General features: G+C 55.1%; 1 protein-coding gene across 1 annotated transcript in view; it reads right to left on the minus strand.

Moving 5' to 3' along the window:
- LOC125691184 (maestro heat-like repeat-containing protein family member 1) overlaps positions 1 to 12,929 on the minus strand; it is a 146,356-nt gene that overhangs the window by 55,787 nt on the left and 77,640 nt on the right. Inside the window, 6 exon segments of the mRNA XM_048940225.1 lie at positions 1,151 to 1,230; positions 1,359 to 1,481; positions 8,458 to 8,484; positions 8,608 to 8,754; positions 10,218 to 10,340; positions 12,661 to 12,780. Of these exon segments, the coding sequence (XP_048796182.1) occupies positions 1,151 to 1,230; positions 1,359 to 1,481; positions 8,458 to 8,484; positions 8,608 to 8,754; positions 10,218 to 10,340; positions 12,661 to 12,780 (620 nt within the window).

Raw genomic sequence — 12,929 nt, forward strand, 5'->3', positions numbered from 1 at the left:
CCAGGACTTTCTGAACCCAGTCCAACCCAACCATCCCATGCCTCTATGACCTTCCAGGACCCTCTGAACCCAATCCAACCCAACCATCCCATGCCTCTATCACCTTCCAGGACCTTCTGAACCCAGTCCAACCCAACCATCCCATGCCTCTACGACCTTCCAGGACCCTCTGAAACCAATCCAACCCAACCATCAAATGCCTCAATGACCTTCCAGGACCCTCTGAACCCAATCCAACCCAACCATCCCATGCCTCTATGACCTTCCAGGACCCTCTGAACCCAGTCCAACCCAACCATCCCATGTCTCTATGACCTTTCAGGACCCTCTGAACCCAGTCCAACCCAACCATCCCATGCCTCTAGGACCTTCCAGGACCCTCTGAACCCAATCCAACCCAACCATCCAATGCCTCTGTGACCTTCCAGGACACTCTGAACCCACTCCAACCCAACCATCCCAAGCCTCTATGACCTTCCAGGACCTTCTGAACCCAGTCCAACCCAACCATCCCATGCCTCAATGACCTTTCAGGACCTCCTGAACCCACTCCAACCCAACCATCCCATGCCTCTATGACCTTCCAGGACCCTCTGAACCCAATCCAACCCAACCATCCCAAGCCTCTATGACCTTCCAGGACCCTCTGAACCCAATCCAACCCAACCATCCCATGCCTCTGTGACCTTCCAGGACCTTCTGAACCCACTCCAACCCAACCATCCCATGCCTCTGTGACCTTCCAGGACACTCTGAACCCAATCCAACCCAACCATCCCAAGCCTCTATGACCTTCCAGGACCTTCTGAACCCAATCCAACCCAACCATCCCATGCCTCTATGACCTTCCAGGACCTTCTGAACCCAGTCCAACCCAACCATCCCATGCCTCTATGACCTTCCAGGACCCTCTGAACCCAATCCAACCCAACCATCCCATGCCTCTACGACTTTCCAGGACCCTCTGAATCCAATCCAACCCAACCATCCCATGCCTCTATGACCTTCCACAACTCTTCTAACCTATTCCATCCCATGCCTCTATGACCTTCCAGGACCCTCTGAACCCAGTCCAACCCAACCATCCCATGCCTCTATGACCTTCCAGGACCCTTCCAACCCACGTATCCCTCGGCTCTACAGAGGATACACCAGGTGAGTGCAGGTGACCATCGCCCACTGCCGCACCGGAGTCCGCATCGAGTCCAGCGGTTCTGCTTTGATGAACTCCTGCAACACAGACCAAGGGGATGGGGCTGGGGACGGCGATGTCACATCCACCCCACTCCCCACCCCCCAAATCCTGACCCCTTCCCCCCTCCCTCCCAAACCACCCAACCCTGACACCCTTTTCTCACCACCATCTGCGCCACGAGTTCGGCTTTGCGACCCAGAACAAAGTCAGTGCATTTGGTGCTGCCACGGACGGCCCGGCTGATCATGGCGACGCTCCGGATGAGGCACAGCTTCAGGGTCAGGTCCTGAGCACAGAACCGTGGGGACACCACCACAGATTGGCACCTCCAGGCACTGGGGACACTTTGCCCCATGTCCCTCCCCACACCGGGCTCTGTGGGGAGCGGCTGGGCCTCCATACTGACAGGACACCCCATGGCTGTGGGGCACCACGACCCCCATTGCTGCAAAGAATCAGAGCCCCATAGCCATAGGGGCACCATGACCCCTATAGCCATTAGAATCGGAACCCCATAGCCATTAGAACCATTAGAAACCCCATAGCCAAGGGACACTGGAAACCCCATAGCCATTAGAATCAGAACCCCATAGCCATTAGAATCAGAACCCCATAGCCATGGGACACTGGGAACCCCATAGCCATTAGAATCAGAACCCCATAGCCAAGGGACACTGGAAACCCCATAGCCATTAGAATCAGAACCCCATAGCCAAGGGACACTGGAAACCCATAGCCATTAGAATCAGAACCCCATAGCCATTAGAATCAGAACCCCATAGCCATAGGGCGCTGGGACCACCACAGCCACAAAGAATTGGGAATCCCCATAGTCATGGGGCAGTGGGACCCCTATAGACATTAGAATCAGAACCCCAGAGCCATGGGACACTGGAAACCCCATAGCCATTAGAATCAGAACCCCATAGCCATAGGGCGCTGGGACCACCATAGCCACAGAGAATTGGGAACCCCACAGCCACAGAGAACCAGAACCCCATAACCATGGGGCACCATGACCCCTATAAGCCATTAGAATTGGGAACCCCATAGCCATTAGAACCATTAGAAACCCCATAGCCATTAGAACCATTAGAAACCCCATAGCCAAGGGACACTGGAAACCCCATAGCCATTAGAATCAGAACCCCATAGCCATAGGGTGCTGGGACAACCATAGCCACAGAGAATTGGGAACCCCATAGCCACAGAGAACCAGAACCCCATAACCATGGCGCACCATGACCCCTATAGCCATTAGAATCAGAACCCCACAGCCATTAGAATCAGAACCCCATAGAAAAGGGACACTGGGAACCCCATAGCCATTAGAATCAGAACCCCATAGCCAAGGGACACTGGAAACCCCATAGCCATTAGAATCAGAACCCCAGAGCCATTAGAATCAGAACCCCATAGACAAGGGACACTGGGAACCCCATAGCCATTAGAATCAGAACCCCATAGCTATTAGAATCAGAACCCCATAGCCATGGGACACTGGAAACCCCATAGCCATTAGAATCAGAACCCCATAGCCACGGGACACTGGAAACCCCATGGCCATTTGAACCAGAACCCCATAGCCACTAGAACCAGAACCCCATAGCCATTAGAACCAGAACCCCATAGCCATTAGAACCAGAACCCCGTAGCCATTAGAACCAGAACCCCATAGCCATTAGAACCAGAACCCCGTAGCCAAGGGACACTGGAAACCCCATAGCCATTAGAATCAGAACCCCATCGCCATTAGAATCAGAACCCCATAGCCATGGGATACTGGAAACCCCATAGCCATTAGAATCAGAACCCCATAGCCATGGGACACTGGAAACCCCATAGCCATTAGAATCAGAACCCCATAGCTATAGGGCACTGGGACCACCATAGCCACAGAGAATTGGGAACCCCACAGCCACAGAGAACCAGAACCCCATAACGATGGGGCACCATGACCCCTATAAGCCATTAGAATTGGGAACCCCATAGCCATTAGAACCATTAGAAACCCCATAGCCAAGGGACACTGGAAACCCCATAGCCATTAGAATCAGAACCCCATAGCCATTAGAATCAGAACCCCATAGCCATGGGACACTGGAAACCCCATAGCCATTAGAATCAGAACCCCATAGCCATTAGAATCAGAACCCCATAGCCATTAGAATCAGAACCCCATAGCCAAGGAACACTGGGAACCTCACAATCACTAAGACTTGGGAATCCCACAAACATGGGGCACTGGGACCCCCATAGCCATTAGAATCAGAGCCCCATAGCCATAGGGCACTGGGTCAACCATAGCCACAGAGAATTGGGAACCCCATAGTCACAGAGTACCAGAACCCCATAACCATGGGGCACCATGACCCCTATAGCCATTAGAATCAGAACCCCATAGCCATTAGAATAAGAACCCCATAGACAAGGGACACTGGAAACCCCATAGCCATTAGAACCATTAGAAACCCCATAGCCAAGGGACACTGGGAATCCCATAGCCATTAGAATCAGAGCCCCATAGCCATTAGAATCAGAGCCCCATAGCCATGGGACACTGGAAACCCCATAGCCATTAGAATCAGAACCCCAGAGCCATTAGAATCAGAACCCCATAGCCAAGAGACACTGGAAACCCCATAGCCATTAGAATCGGAACCCCATAGCCATTAGAATCAGAACCCCATAGCCATAGGGTGCTGGGACCACCATAGCCACAGAGAATTGGGAACCCCATAGTCACAGAGAACCAGAACCCCATAACCATGGGGCACCATGACCCCTATAGCCATTAGAATCAGAACCCCATAGCCAAGGGACACTGGAAACCCCATAGCCATTAGAACCATTAGAAACCCCATAGCCAAGGGACACTGGAAATCCCATAGCCATTAGAATCAGAACCCCATAGCCATTAGACCCAGAACCCCATAGCCATTAGAACAATTAGAAACCCCATAGCCAAGGGACACTGGAAACCCCATAGCCATTAGAACCATTAGAAACCCCATAGCCATTAGAATCAGAACAGGGCACCAAGGCGCTCCTATAACCACAGGACATCGGGAATCTCAGCCGTGGGGCACGAGGCCCTTCATGGCCAATGGGGCACTGACCCCCCCCCGCTCACATCCAGTGATGTGGGGGACGACACTTTGGGGTCTCAGCTCCTTGCTGAGGCAGCACCAGGAGCCTCCAAACTCTCCCACGTCTCCCCAAAAACCGCATCCCTTACACAGAGGGGGGGCTGTGCTTCCCACCAACCCTTGTTTCCAGCCCGTCACCCCACCGTCCTCATAGGGACAGACGATGGCAGACCCACAGAATGGGAACAGTGGCCATCAGGGGGGGGCTGCCCCCACCCCAATTAGCGGTGCTCCCTCATCCCAGCTGAGCCCGGCGGTGGGGACAGTGGAGCTGTTAGTGCCAGAGGAGCCCAAAGGAAAACGTGTTAGTGCAGCTGGGGGACGGGGGCCCTGACAGCTTCACCTCAACGTGACAAATGCCATTTGTCATCGCTCAGCCTGGAAAATAAAGTAAATCTAGAGATGCGGCCCCCTAGCTCCCCCCCCCCCCCCCCAGGGATGGCAATCTGCGGTCTGCTATCTGGTCGGTGAGTGATGGCTCCCTGGGGGAAGGTGGGGAAATGAGCTGCATGAATCTCTGCAGCTGGGGCTCTGCAGCATCCTGCGCTGTTGGGGGATAGGAGGGGAACGGGGGGCAGGATGTGGGCACTGCACAGCGCAGCCGGGGGTCAGGGGCAACGCCATGGGGTGAGTGGGTCCTCACAGAGCACAGAGGCATGGAACAGGGTGGGTTGGAAAGGACTTTATAGATGACAGTGATACAGGATTGGTTGGGTTGGGAAGGACACTATATAGAGGATTGTATGGAATTGACAGGTTGGAAGGGAGCTTACGGACTACAGAGCCATAGGTTCTGTTGGGCTGTGTTGGAAGGCAGCTACAGATTAGAGACACAGAACTGGGCGGGCTGTGCTGGGTTGGAAGGGTCCTTGCAGATCATAGAGCCATGGGATGGTCAGGTTGGGTTGGGTTGGAAGGGTCCTTGCAGATCATAGAGCCATGGGATGGTCAGGTTGGGTTGGGTTGGGAGGGTCCTTGCAGATCATAGAGCCATGGGATGGTCAGGTTGGGTTGGGTTGGAAGGGTCCTTGCAGATCATAGGGCTATGGAATGGCTGGGTTGGGTTGGGTTGGGTTGGAAGGGTCCTTACAGACGACAGAGCCATGGAATGGCTGGGTTGGGTTGAAAGTTACCTTACAGATTATATCTATCTACCTTACAGATTACAAAGACATGAAATGGGTTGTGTTGGAAGGGTCCTTACAGACCACAGAGCCATGGGATGGTTGTGCTGTATTGGGTTGCATTGGAAGGGTCCTTACAGACCACAGAGCCATGGAATGGTTGTGCTGTATTGTGTTGGGTTGTGTTGGAAGGGTCCTTACAGACCACAGAGCCATGGGATGGTCGTGCTGTATTGGGTTGTGTGGTGTTGGAAGGGTCCTTGCAGACCACAGAGCCATAGGATGGTTGTGCTGTATTGGGTTGGGTTGTGTTGGAAGGGTCCTTGCAGACCACAGAGCCATAGGATGGTTGTGCTGTATTGGGTTGGGTTGTGTTGGAAGGGTCCTTGCAGACCACAGAGGCATGGAATGGTTGTGCTGTATTGGGTTGCATTGGAAGGGTCCTTGAAGACCACAGAGCCATGGAATGGTTGTGCTGTATTGGGTTGGGTTGTGTTGGAAGGGTCCTTGCAGACCACAGAGCCATAGGATGGTTGTGCTGTATTGTGTTGGGTTGTGTTGGAAGGGTCCTTGCAGACCACAGAGGCATGGAATGGTTGTGCTGTATTGGGTTGTGTGGTGTTGGAAGGGTCCTTGCAGACCACAGAGCCATAGGACGGTTGTGCTGTATTGGGTTGGGTGGTGTTGGAAGGGTCCTTGCAGACCACAGAGGCATAGAATGGTTGTGCTGTATTGGGTTGGGTTGCATTGGAAGGGTCCTTACAGACCACAGAGCCATGGGATGGTTGTGCTGTATTGGGTTGCATTGGAAGGGTCCTTACAGACCACAGAGGCATGGAATGGTTGTGCTGTATTGGGTTGGGTGGTGTTGGAAGGGTCCTTGCAGACCACAGAGCCATGGAATGGTTGTGCTGCATTGTGTTGGGTTGTGTTGGAAGGGTCCTTACAGACCACAGAGCCATGGGATGGTTGTGCTGTATTGGGTTGCATTGGAAGGGTCCTTACAGACCACAGAGCCATGGGATGGTTGTGCTGTATTGGGTTGCATTGGAAGGGTCCTTACAGACCACAGAGGCATGGAATGGTTGTGCTGTATTGGGTTGGGTTGTGTTGGAAGGGTCCTTGCAGACCACAGAGGCATGGAATGGTTGTGCTGTATTGGGTTGGGTTTGAAGGGTCCTTGCAGACCACAGAGGCATGGAATGGTTGTGCTGTATTGGGTTGCATTGGAAGGGTCCTTACAGACCACAGAGCCATGGAATGGTTGTGCTGTATTGGGTTGTGTGGTGTTGGAAGGGTCCTTACAGACCACAGAGCCATGGAATGGTTGTGCTGTATTGTGTTGGGTTGGAAAGGTCCTTGCAGACCACAGAGCCATGGAATGGTTGTGCTGTATTGTGTTGTGTTGGAAGGGTCCTTGCAGACCACAGAGCCATGGAATGGTTGTGCTGTATTGGGTTGTGTTGTGTTGGAAGGGTCCTTACAGACCACAGAGCCATAGGATGGTTGTGCTGTATTGGGTTGGGTTGGAAGGGTCCTTGCAGACCACAGAGCCATAGGATGGTTGTGCTGCATTGTGCCATTACTTTGGGAAGGACAGATTTGGATGGGAAGGACGGATTCAGATGTGTGTGGGCACTACTTCAACACAAACCCTTTCATCTTTTAACAGCTGTTCTCCTCCCATTTTTACCCTTCTTCTTTAACACCCTGCATTTCCTGTGGTTCTACAAGCTGAGGGGCCGAGGAGGTGCGAGCAGCGCTCACCACTGCCTGCAGTGCACACTTCCACAGTTCAGGAGGAGATCCAAGTGCTTTAATACAACGAAATAGCAGGCCCTACAGCTGTCATTCGCTCACGCTGTGCGGTCACTTTCTACCACTGCGTCCAGTTCTGGGCTGCCCAGCACAAAACAGACAGGGATCTCTTGGGAAGAGTCCAGCGGAGGGCCACCAAGATGGTGAGGGGCCTGGAGCATCTCTGCTATGGGGAAAGGCTGAGTGAGCTGGGTCTGTTCAGCATGGAGGAAAGAAGGCTGAGAGGGGAGCTGATCCAGGTCTGTCAGTATCTGAGGTGTGGGGGGCAGAATGGCGAGGCCGGACTGTTTTCAGTGGGGAGTGGAGACAGGACGAGGGGAAACGGCTGGAAACTGCAGCATAGGAAGTTGTGCACCAATGTGCACAAGAACTTCTGTACAGTGAGGTGACGGAGCACTGGAACAGGCTGCAGGGAGGGGGAGGAGTCTATGGGTCCCAACGTGTCTCTATGGGTCCCAACGTGTCTCTATGGGTCCCAACGTGTCTCTATGGGTCCCAACGTGTCCCTATGGGTCCCAAAGTGTCCCAATGGGTCCCAACGTCTCTCTATGGTCCCACTGTTCACTGGAACAGGCTGCCCAGGGAGGTGGGGGAGTCTATGGGTCCCAATGTGTCTCTATGGGTCCCAATGTGTCTCTATGGGTCCCAACGTGTCTCTATGGGTCCCAACATGTCTCTATGGGTCCCACTGTTCACTGGAACAGGCTGCCCAGGGAGGTGGTGGAGTCTCCTGCTCTGGAGATGTTCAAGACCTGCCTGGATGCCGACCTGTGCGACCTGCTGTAGGGAACCTGCTTTGGCAGGGGGTTGGACTCCATGATCCCTGCAGCTCCCTTCCAACCCTACAGTTCTGTGATGCTGTGATACTGTGATACCACGTAGGGGAGTCAGGTTTCTGTGTTCTGGTCTGACAAAACGACCCACAGACCGTCCCCATTCGGAACTGAGCCACAAGGATCTCCACCTCCAACTCCTGCCTTCGCACAGCACCGCTCAAAACTCAGAACCCAAAAAAACCCCAAAGGAAAGAACTCCATTGAGCGACTTCTGCCTGCTGACGTGGGCTTAGGATCAGCAAAATCCCCCGCTCCCAGCCCCGAGCCCCAAGCCCAGAGGTAAAGAGAGCAGCACAGAGCAGAGAGCAGAGCAGACTGAGCGCCCCACACTGTACCTTGGTCTCTACCTTTATCCCCAGAACCTGCAAAACAAGACACGGGCATTGAGCGGCGGTGCCGTCCATAGGACCAGTGGTCCTTGCACAGCCCCCCTCCTCCCCACCCTGACACCCCGAGTGCTCCGTGCCCCCCGGCCCGATGCCCACCTTGGTGCTGAAGTACTGGGAGATGTTCCTCAGGATGTCGGCCTCGACGCGGGACAGCAGCAGCTCCCTGGGAGCGTGAGCGGCCACGAACCCGTAGCACAGGATCAGGGCGCTCTTGATCTTCTCCACTTCGTGGTCGCTGCGGTCCTGGTGGGGGAGATGGGATGGATCAGTGGGGGCTTTGGGGGAATCAGGGCCCCCTCCTTGTGGTTTGAGGTCTTTACGCCCCATTCTGTCAGCAGCAGATGTGCCCAGAGCCCCATAGGACCACATTCGGGCACGTCCTCGCCTGAGACATGGGTTCCTGTTTGCCACCCACAGTCGTCAATGCAGCTCTGGCATAAGATGGTTGGGTTGGAAAGGTCATTAAAAGCTCATAGAGCCTTGGGATGGTTGGGTTGGAAAGGTGCTAAAGATTGTAGAACCACCGAGTGGTTGGGTTGGAAGGGCCCTTAAAGATCACAGAACCACAGCACAGTTGGGTTGGAAAGGACCCCCCCAGCCAAGTCCTGCCATGGGCTGGCTGCCCCCCACCACTTCTGCCTGTCCAGGGCCCACCAACAGCCTCAGGCACTTCTCCCCTTTGTCCTAACAGCTGCTCCATCCCCTGAGCATCCCTGCGCCCTCTCCCTTCCCTTCCCCTTCCCCTTCCCCTTCCCCTTCCCCTTCCCCTTCCCCTTCCCCTTCCCCTTCCCCTTTCCCTTCCCTTCCCCTCCCCCCTTATCTCCCCTCCCCTCCCCCCTCCTTTCCTCCCCTCCCCCCTCCTTTCCTCCCCTCCCCTCTTATCTCCCTTCCCCTCCCCTCTTATCTCCCCTCCCCTCCCCCCTTATCTCCCCTCCCCTCTTATCTCCCCTCCCCTCCCCCCTTATCTCCCCTCCCCTCCCCTCCCCTCCCCTCTCCTCTCCCCCCTCCCCTCCCCTCTCCTCTCCCCCCTCCCCTCCCCTCTTATCTCCCCTCCCCTCCCCTCCCCTCTCCTCTCCTCTCCTCCCCTCCCCTCTCCCCTCCTCTCCTCTCCCCTCCTCTCCTCTCCTCTCCTCTCCTCTCCTCTCCTCTCCTCTCCTCTCCTCTCCTCTCCTCTCCTCTCCTCTCCTCTCCTCTCCTCTCCTCTCCTCTCCTCTCCTCTCCTCTCCTCTCCTCTCCTCTCCTCTCCTCTCCTCTCCTCTCCTCTCCCCTCCCCTCCCTCCTCCTTTCCTCCCCTCCCCCCTCCTCCTCCCCTCCCCTCCCCTCCCCTCCCCTCCCCTCCCCCCCTCCCCTCCCCTCCCCTCCCCTCCCCTCCCCTCCCCCCCTTATCTCCCCTTATCTCCCCTTATCTCCCCTTATCTCTCCTCTCCTCTCCTCTCCTCTCCTCTCCTCTCCTCTCCTCTCCTCTCCTCTCCTCTCCTCTCCTCTCCTCTCCTCTCCTCTCCTCTCCTCTCCTCTCCTCTCCTCTCCTCTCCTCTCCTCTCCTCTCCTCTCCTCTCCTCTCCTCTCCTCCTGCATCGGGGTCCTCAGACCAAGACACGGTGCTGCCAATCTCCCTCTCTACAGTTCGGGATCCTCCAGCCCCACACCAAACACAGCACATCCAGAGCCGCCCCCCACAGCCCTTAGGAGGCACTGGGGCCCCTTACCTTGAAAATACTGAACAGCCCCACGGATTTCTTGAAGACATCAGACCGCACAAAATCCTCCAGCTTGGCCAGCGTTTCCTCCAGGTGATTTATTGCACATATCCCGAAGCAGGAAGCGAGTCCCTGGAGGGAGCGGTGAAAACGCATTAGCAGAAAGCAATTAATTCCCAACCCCACTGACACTTGAATAGAGCCCCCCTTGATTGCTTTCATTCCCGGCAGCTGAGCCGTGCCCAGCAGAGCTCAGCGCTGGCAACCACCCCCCCCCCCCCTTTGGGGACACAAGGTGACACCAGCAAGGCAGCACCACGCAGGAGAGGTCAGGCTGCAACGCCATCAGCTGTTCATGCAGCCCTCAGCGGAGCCGTGCAAAACTGGAGCAGCACGAGACAGTGCAAAGCTGGAGCACAGCATCCCAAACCACACAGAATCACAAGGTTGGAAACGACCTGCAAGATCAGCCAGTCCAACCCCCCTCCCGTTGCTATCAGTACCAGCAGCACTAAACCACATCTCGCAGCTCCTCATCCAGGCGCCTCTTGAACACAACCAGGGATGGCGACTCCACCACCTCCCTGTGCAGCCATTGCAGGGCCTGACCACCCTCTGAGAGAAGAAGTTTCTCCCCATATCCAACATAAACCTCCTCTGGTACAACTTCTTGCCATTTCCTCAGCTCCTACTATTTGCCTGGGAGAAGAGGCCAGGCCCTTTTGCACCACAACCTGCCTTCAGGAGGTTGTACAGTGCAGTGAGCTCTGCCCTGAGCTCCTCTTCTCACACTGAACATTCCCAGCTCCTTCAGCGTCTCCTCACCAGCCCTGTGCTCCAGACCCCTCACCAGCTTCGTTGCTTCCTTTGAACACGTTCCAGGGCCTCAATGTCTTTCTTGTAGTGAGGGGCCCAAAACTGAACACAGCACTCGAGGTGCGGCCTCACCAGTGCTGAGTACAGGGGATGCTCACCTCCCTGCTCCTGCTGGCAGCACTGTTTCTGATGCAGGCCAGGATGCTGTTGGCCCTCTTGGCCACCTGGGCACACTGTGGGCTCATGGTGAACAATAGGTCAACTGTTGGCCGACTGCTGATCAACCCTTGGGTCAACCATTGGCCAACAACTGGTCACCATTGGTCAACTGCCGGACAAGCACTGGTCAAACCATTGCACAACCACTGCACGGCTGCTGGTCAACCACTGGATCGACTGTTGGTTAACCATCGGATCAACCATTGGTCAAACACTGGTTGACTACTGGTCAACTGCTGGTCAATCGTTGGTCACACATGGGTAGAACACTGGACAACCATTGGTCAGTTGCTGGTAAGACACTGGACAAACATTGGTTGAATACTAGTCAACCATTAGTCAACCTTTGGGCAAACATTGGTCATCTATTCGTCAACTGTTGGATCAACTGTGGGGTCAACCATTGGCCATCCATTGGCCATCCATTGGTCAACCACTGGTCAACCACTGGCCACCCATTGGTCAACCATTGGTCAACCATTGGCCAACCATTGGCCATCCATTGGTCAACCACTGGTCAACCATTGGCCATCCATTGGTCAACCATTGGCCACCCATTGGTCAACCATTGGTCAACCATTGGCCATCCATTGGTCAACCATCGGTCAACCATTGGCCATCCATTGGTCATCCATTGGCCATCCATTGGCCATCCATTGGTCAACCATTGGCCATCCATTGGTCAACCATTGGCCATCCATTGATCAACCATCAGTCAACCTTTGGCCACCCACTGGTCAACCATTGGCCACCCATTGGCCAAACACTGGTCAACCATTGGTCAACCATTGGTCAACCATTGGCCAACCACTGGCCAACCATTGGTCAACCTTTGGCCATCCATTGGCCAACCATTGGTCAACCACTGGCCACCCATTGGCCACCCATTGGTGAACCTTTGGCCATCCATTGGTCAACCATTGGTCAACCATTGGCCATCCATTGGTCAACCATTGGCCATCCATTAGTCAACCACTGGTCATCCATTGGCCATCCATTGGTCAACCATTGGTCAACCATTGGCCATCCATTGGTCAACCATTGGTCAACCATTGGCCATCCATTGGTCAACCATTGGCCATCCATTGGTCAACCACTGGTCAACCATTGGCCATCCATTGGTCAACCATTGGTCATCCATTGGCCATCCATTGGTCAACCACTGCTTAACTGTTGGCCAATCAGAACCTGCAAGTCCTTTTTGCCCAATTGTTTTGCCATGCACCCCACTGCATCTGTGAGCATGTGGCTCTGCAGAGCACAGCGTGGAGGAAGGACAGACAACAGCAGTGCAGCCAAGGGCCCCAGGAAGCCCCGTAGCCCCATGGGGACACATGATCCCCAGCCTGGGGATGCAGCAGGACCCCAAATCCCCTTCAGGCAATGGGTGCAGGCAGAACCCCCCAGCCCCTCTCACCTCCCACTCTGCCTCCTCGTTGTACCGGGCCGTTTCCAGCAGCTCCTGCAGCTGTTTCTGGACCAACTCCTTGCTGACGCACGCCCCGAGCGTCGTCCCGATGCATTTGTACAGAAAGTTCTGGAAGGACAAAGGGGCGTTGGGGATCTGAGCCTCCAGCATGGCCAAGAGGAGCTGGGACACAGCGGGGGACAGCAGGACAGACGTCAGGACTGACTGACTGCCCCTGGCTGAGCTCTTGACAAGTCGTGGGGCAGAACTGACCGCAC

This window comes from Lagopus muta, chromosome 3 (assembly GCF_023343835.1).
Source record: "Lagopus muta isolate bLagMut1 chromosome 3, bLagMut1 primary, whole genome shotgun sequence".
In the NCBI taxonomy this organism is placed as follows: Eukaryota; Metazoa; Chordata; class Aves; order Galliformes; family Phasianidae; genus Lagopus; species Lagopus muta.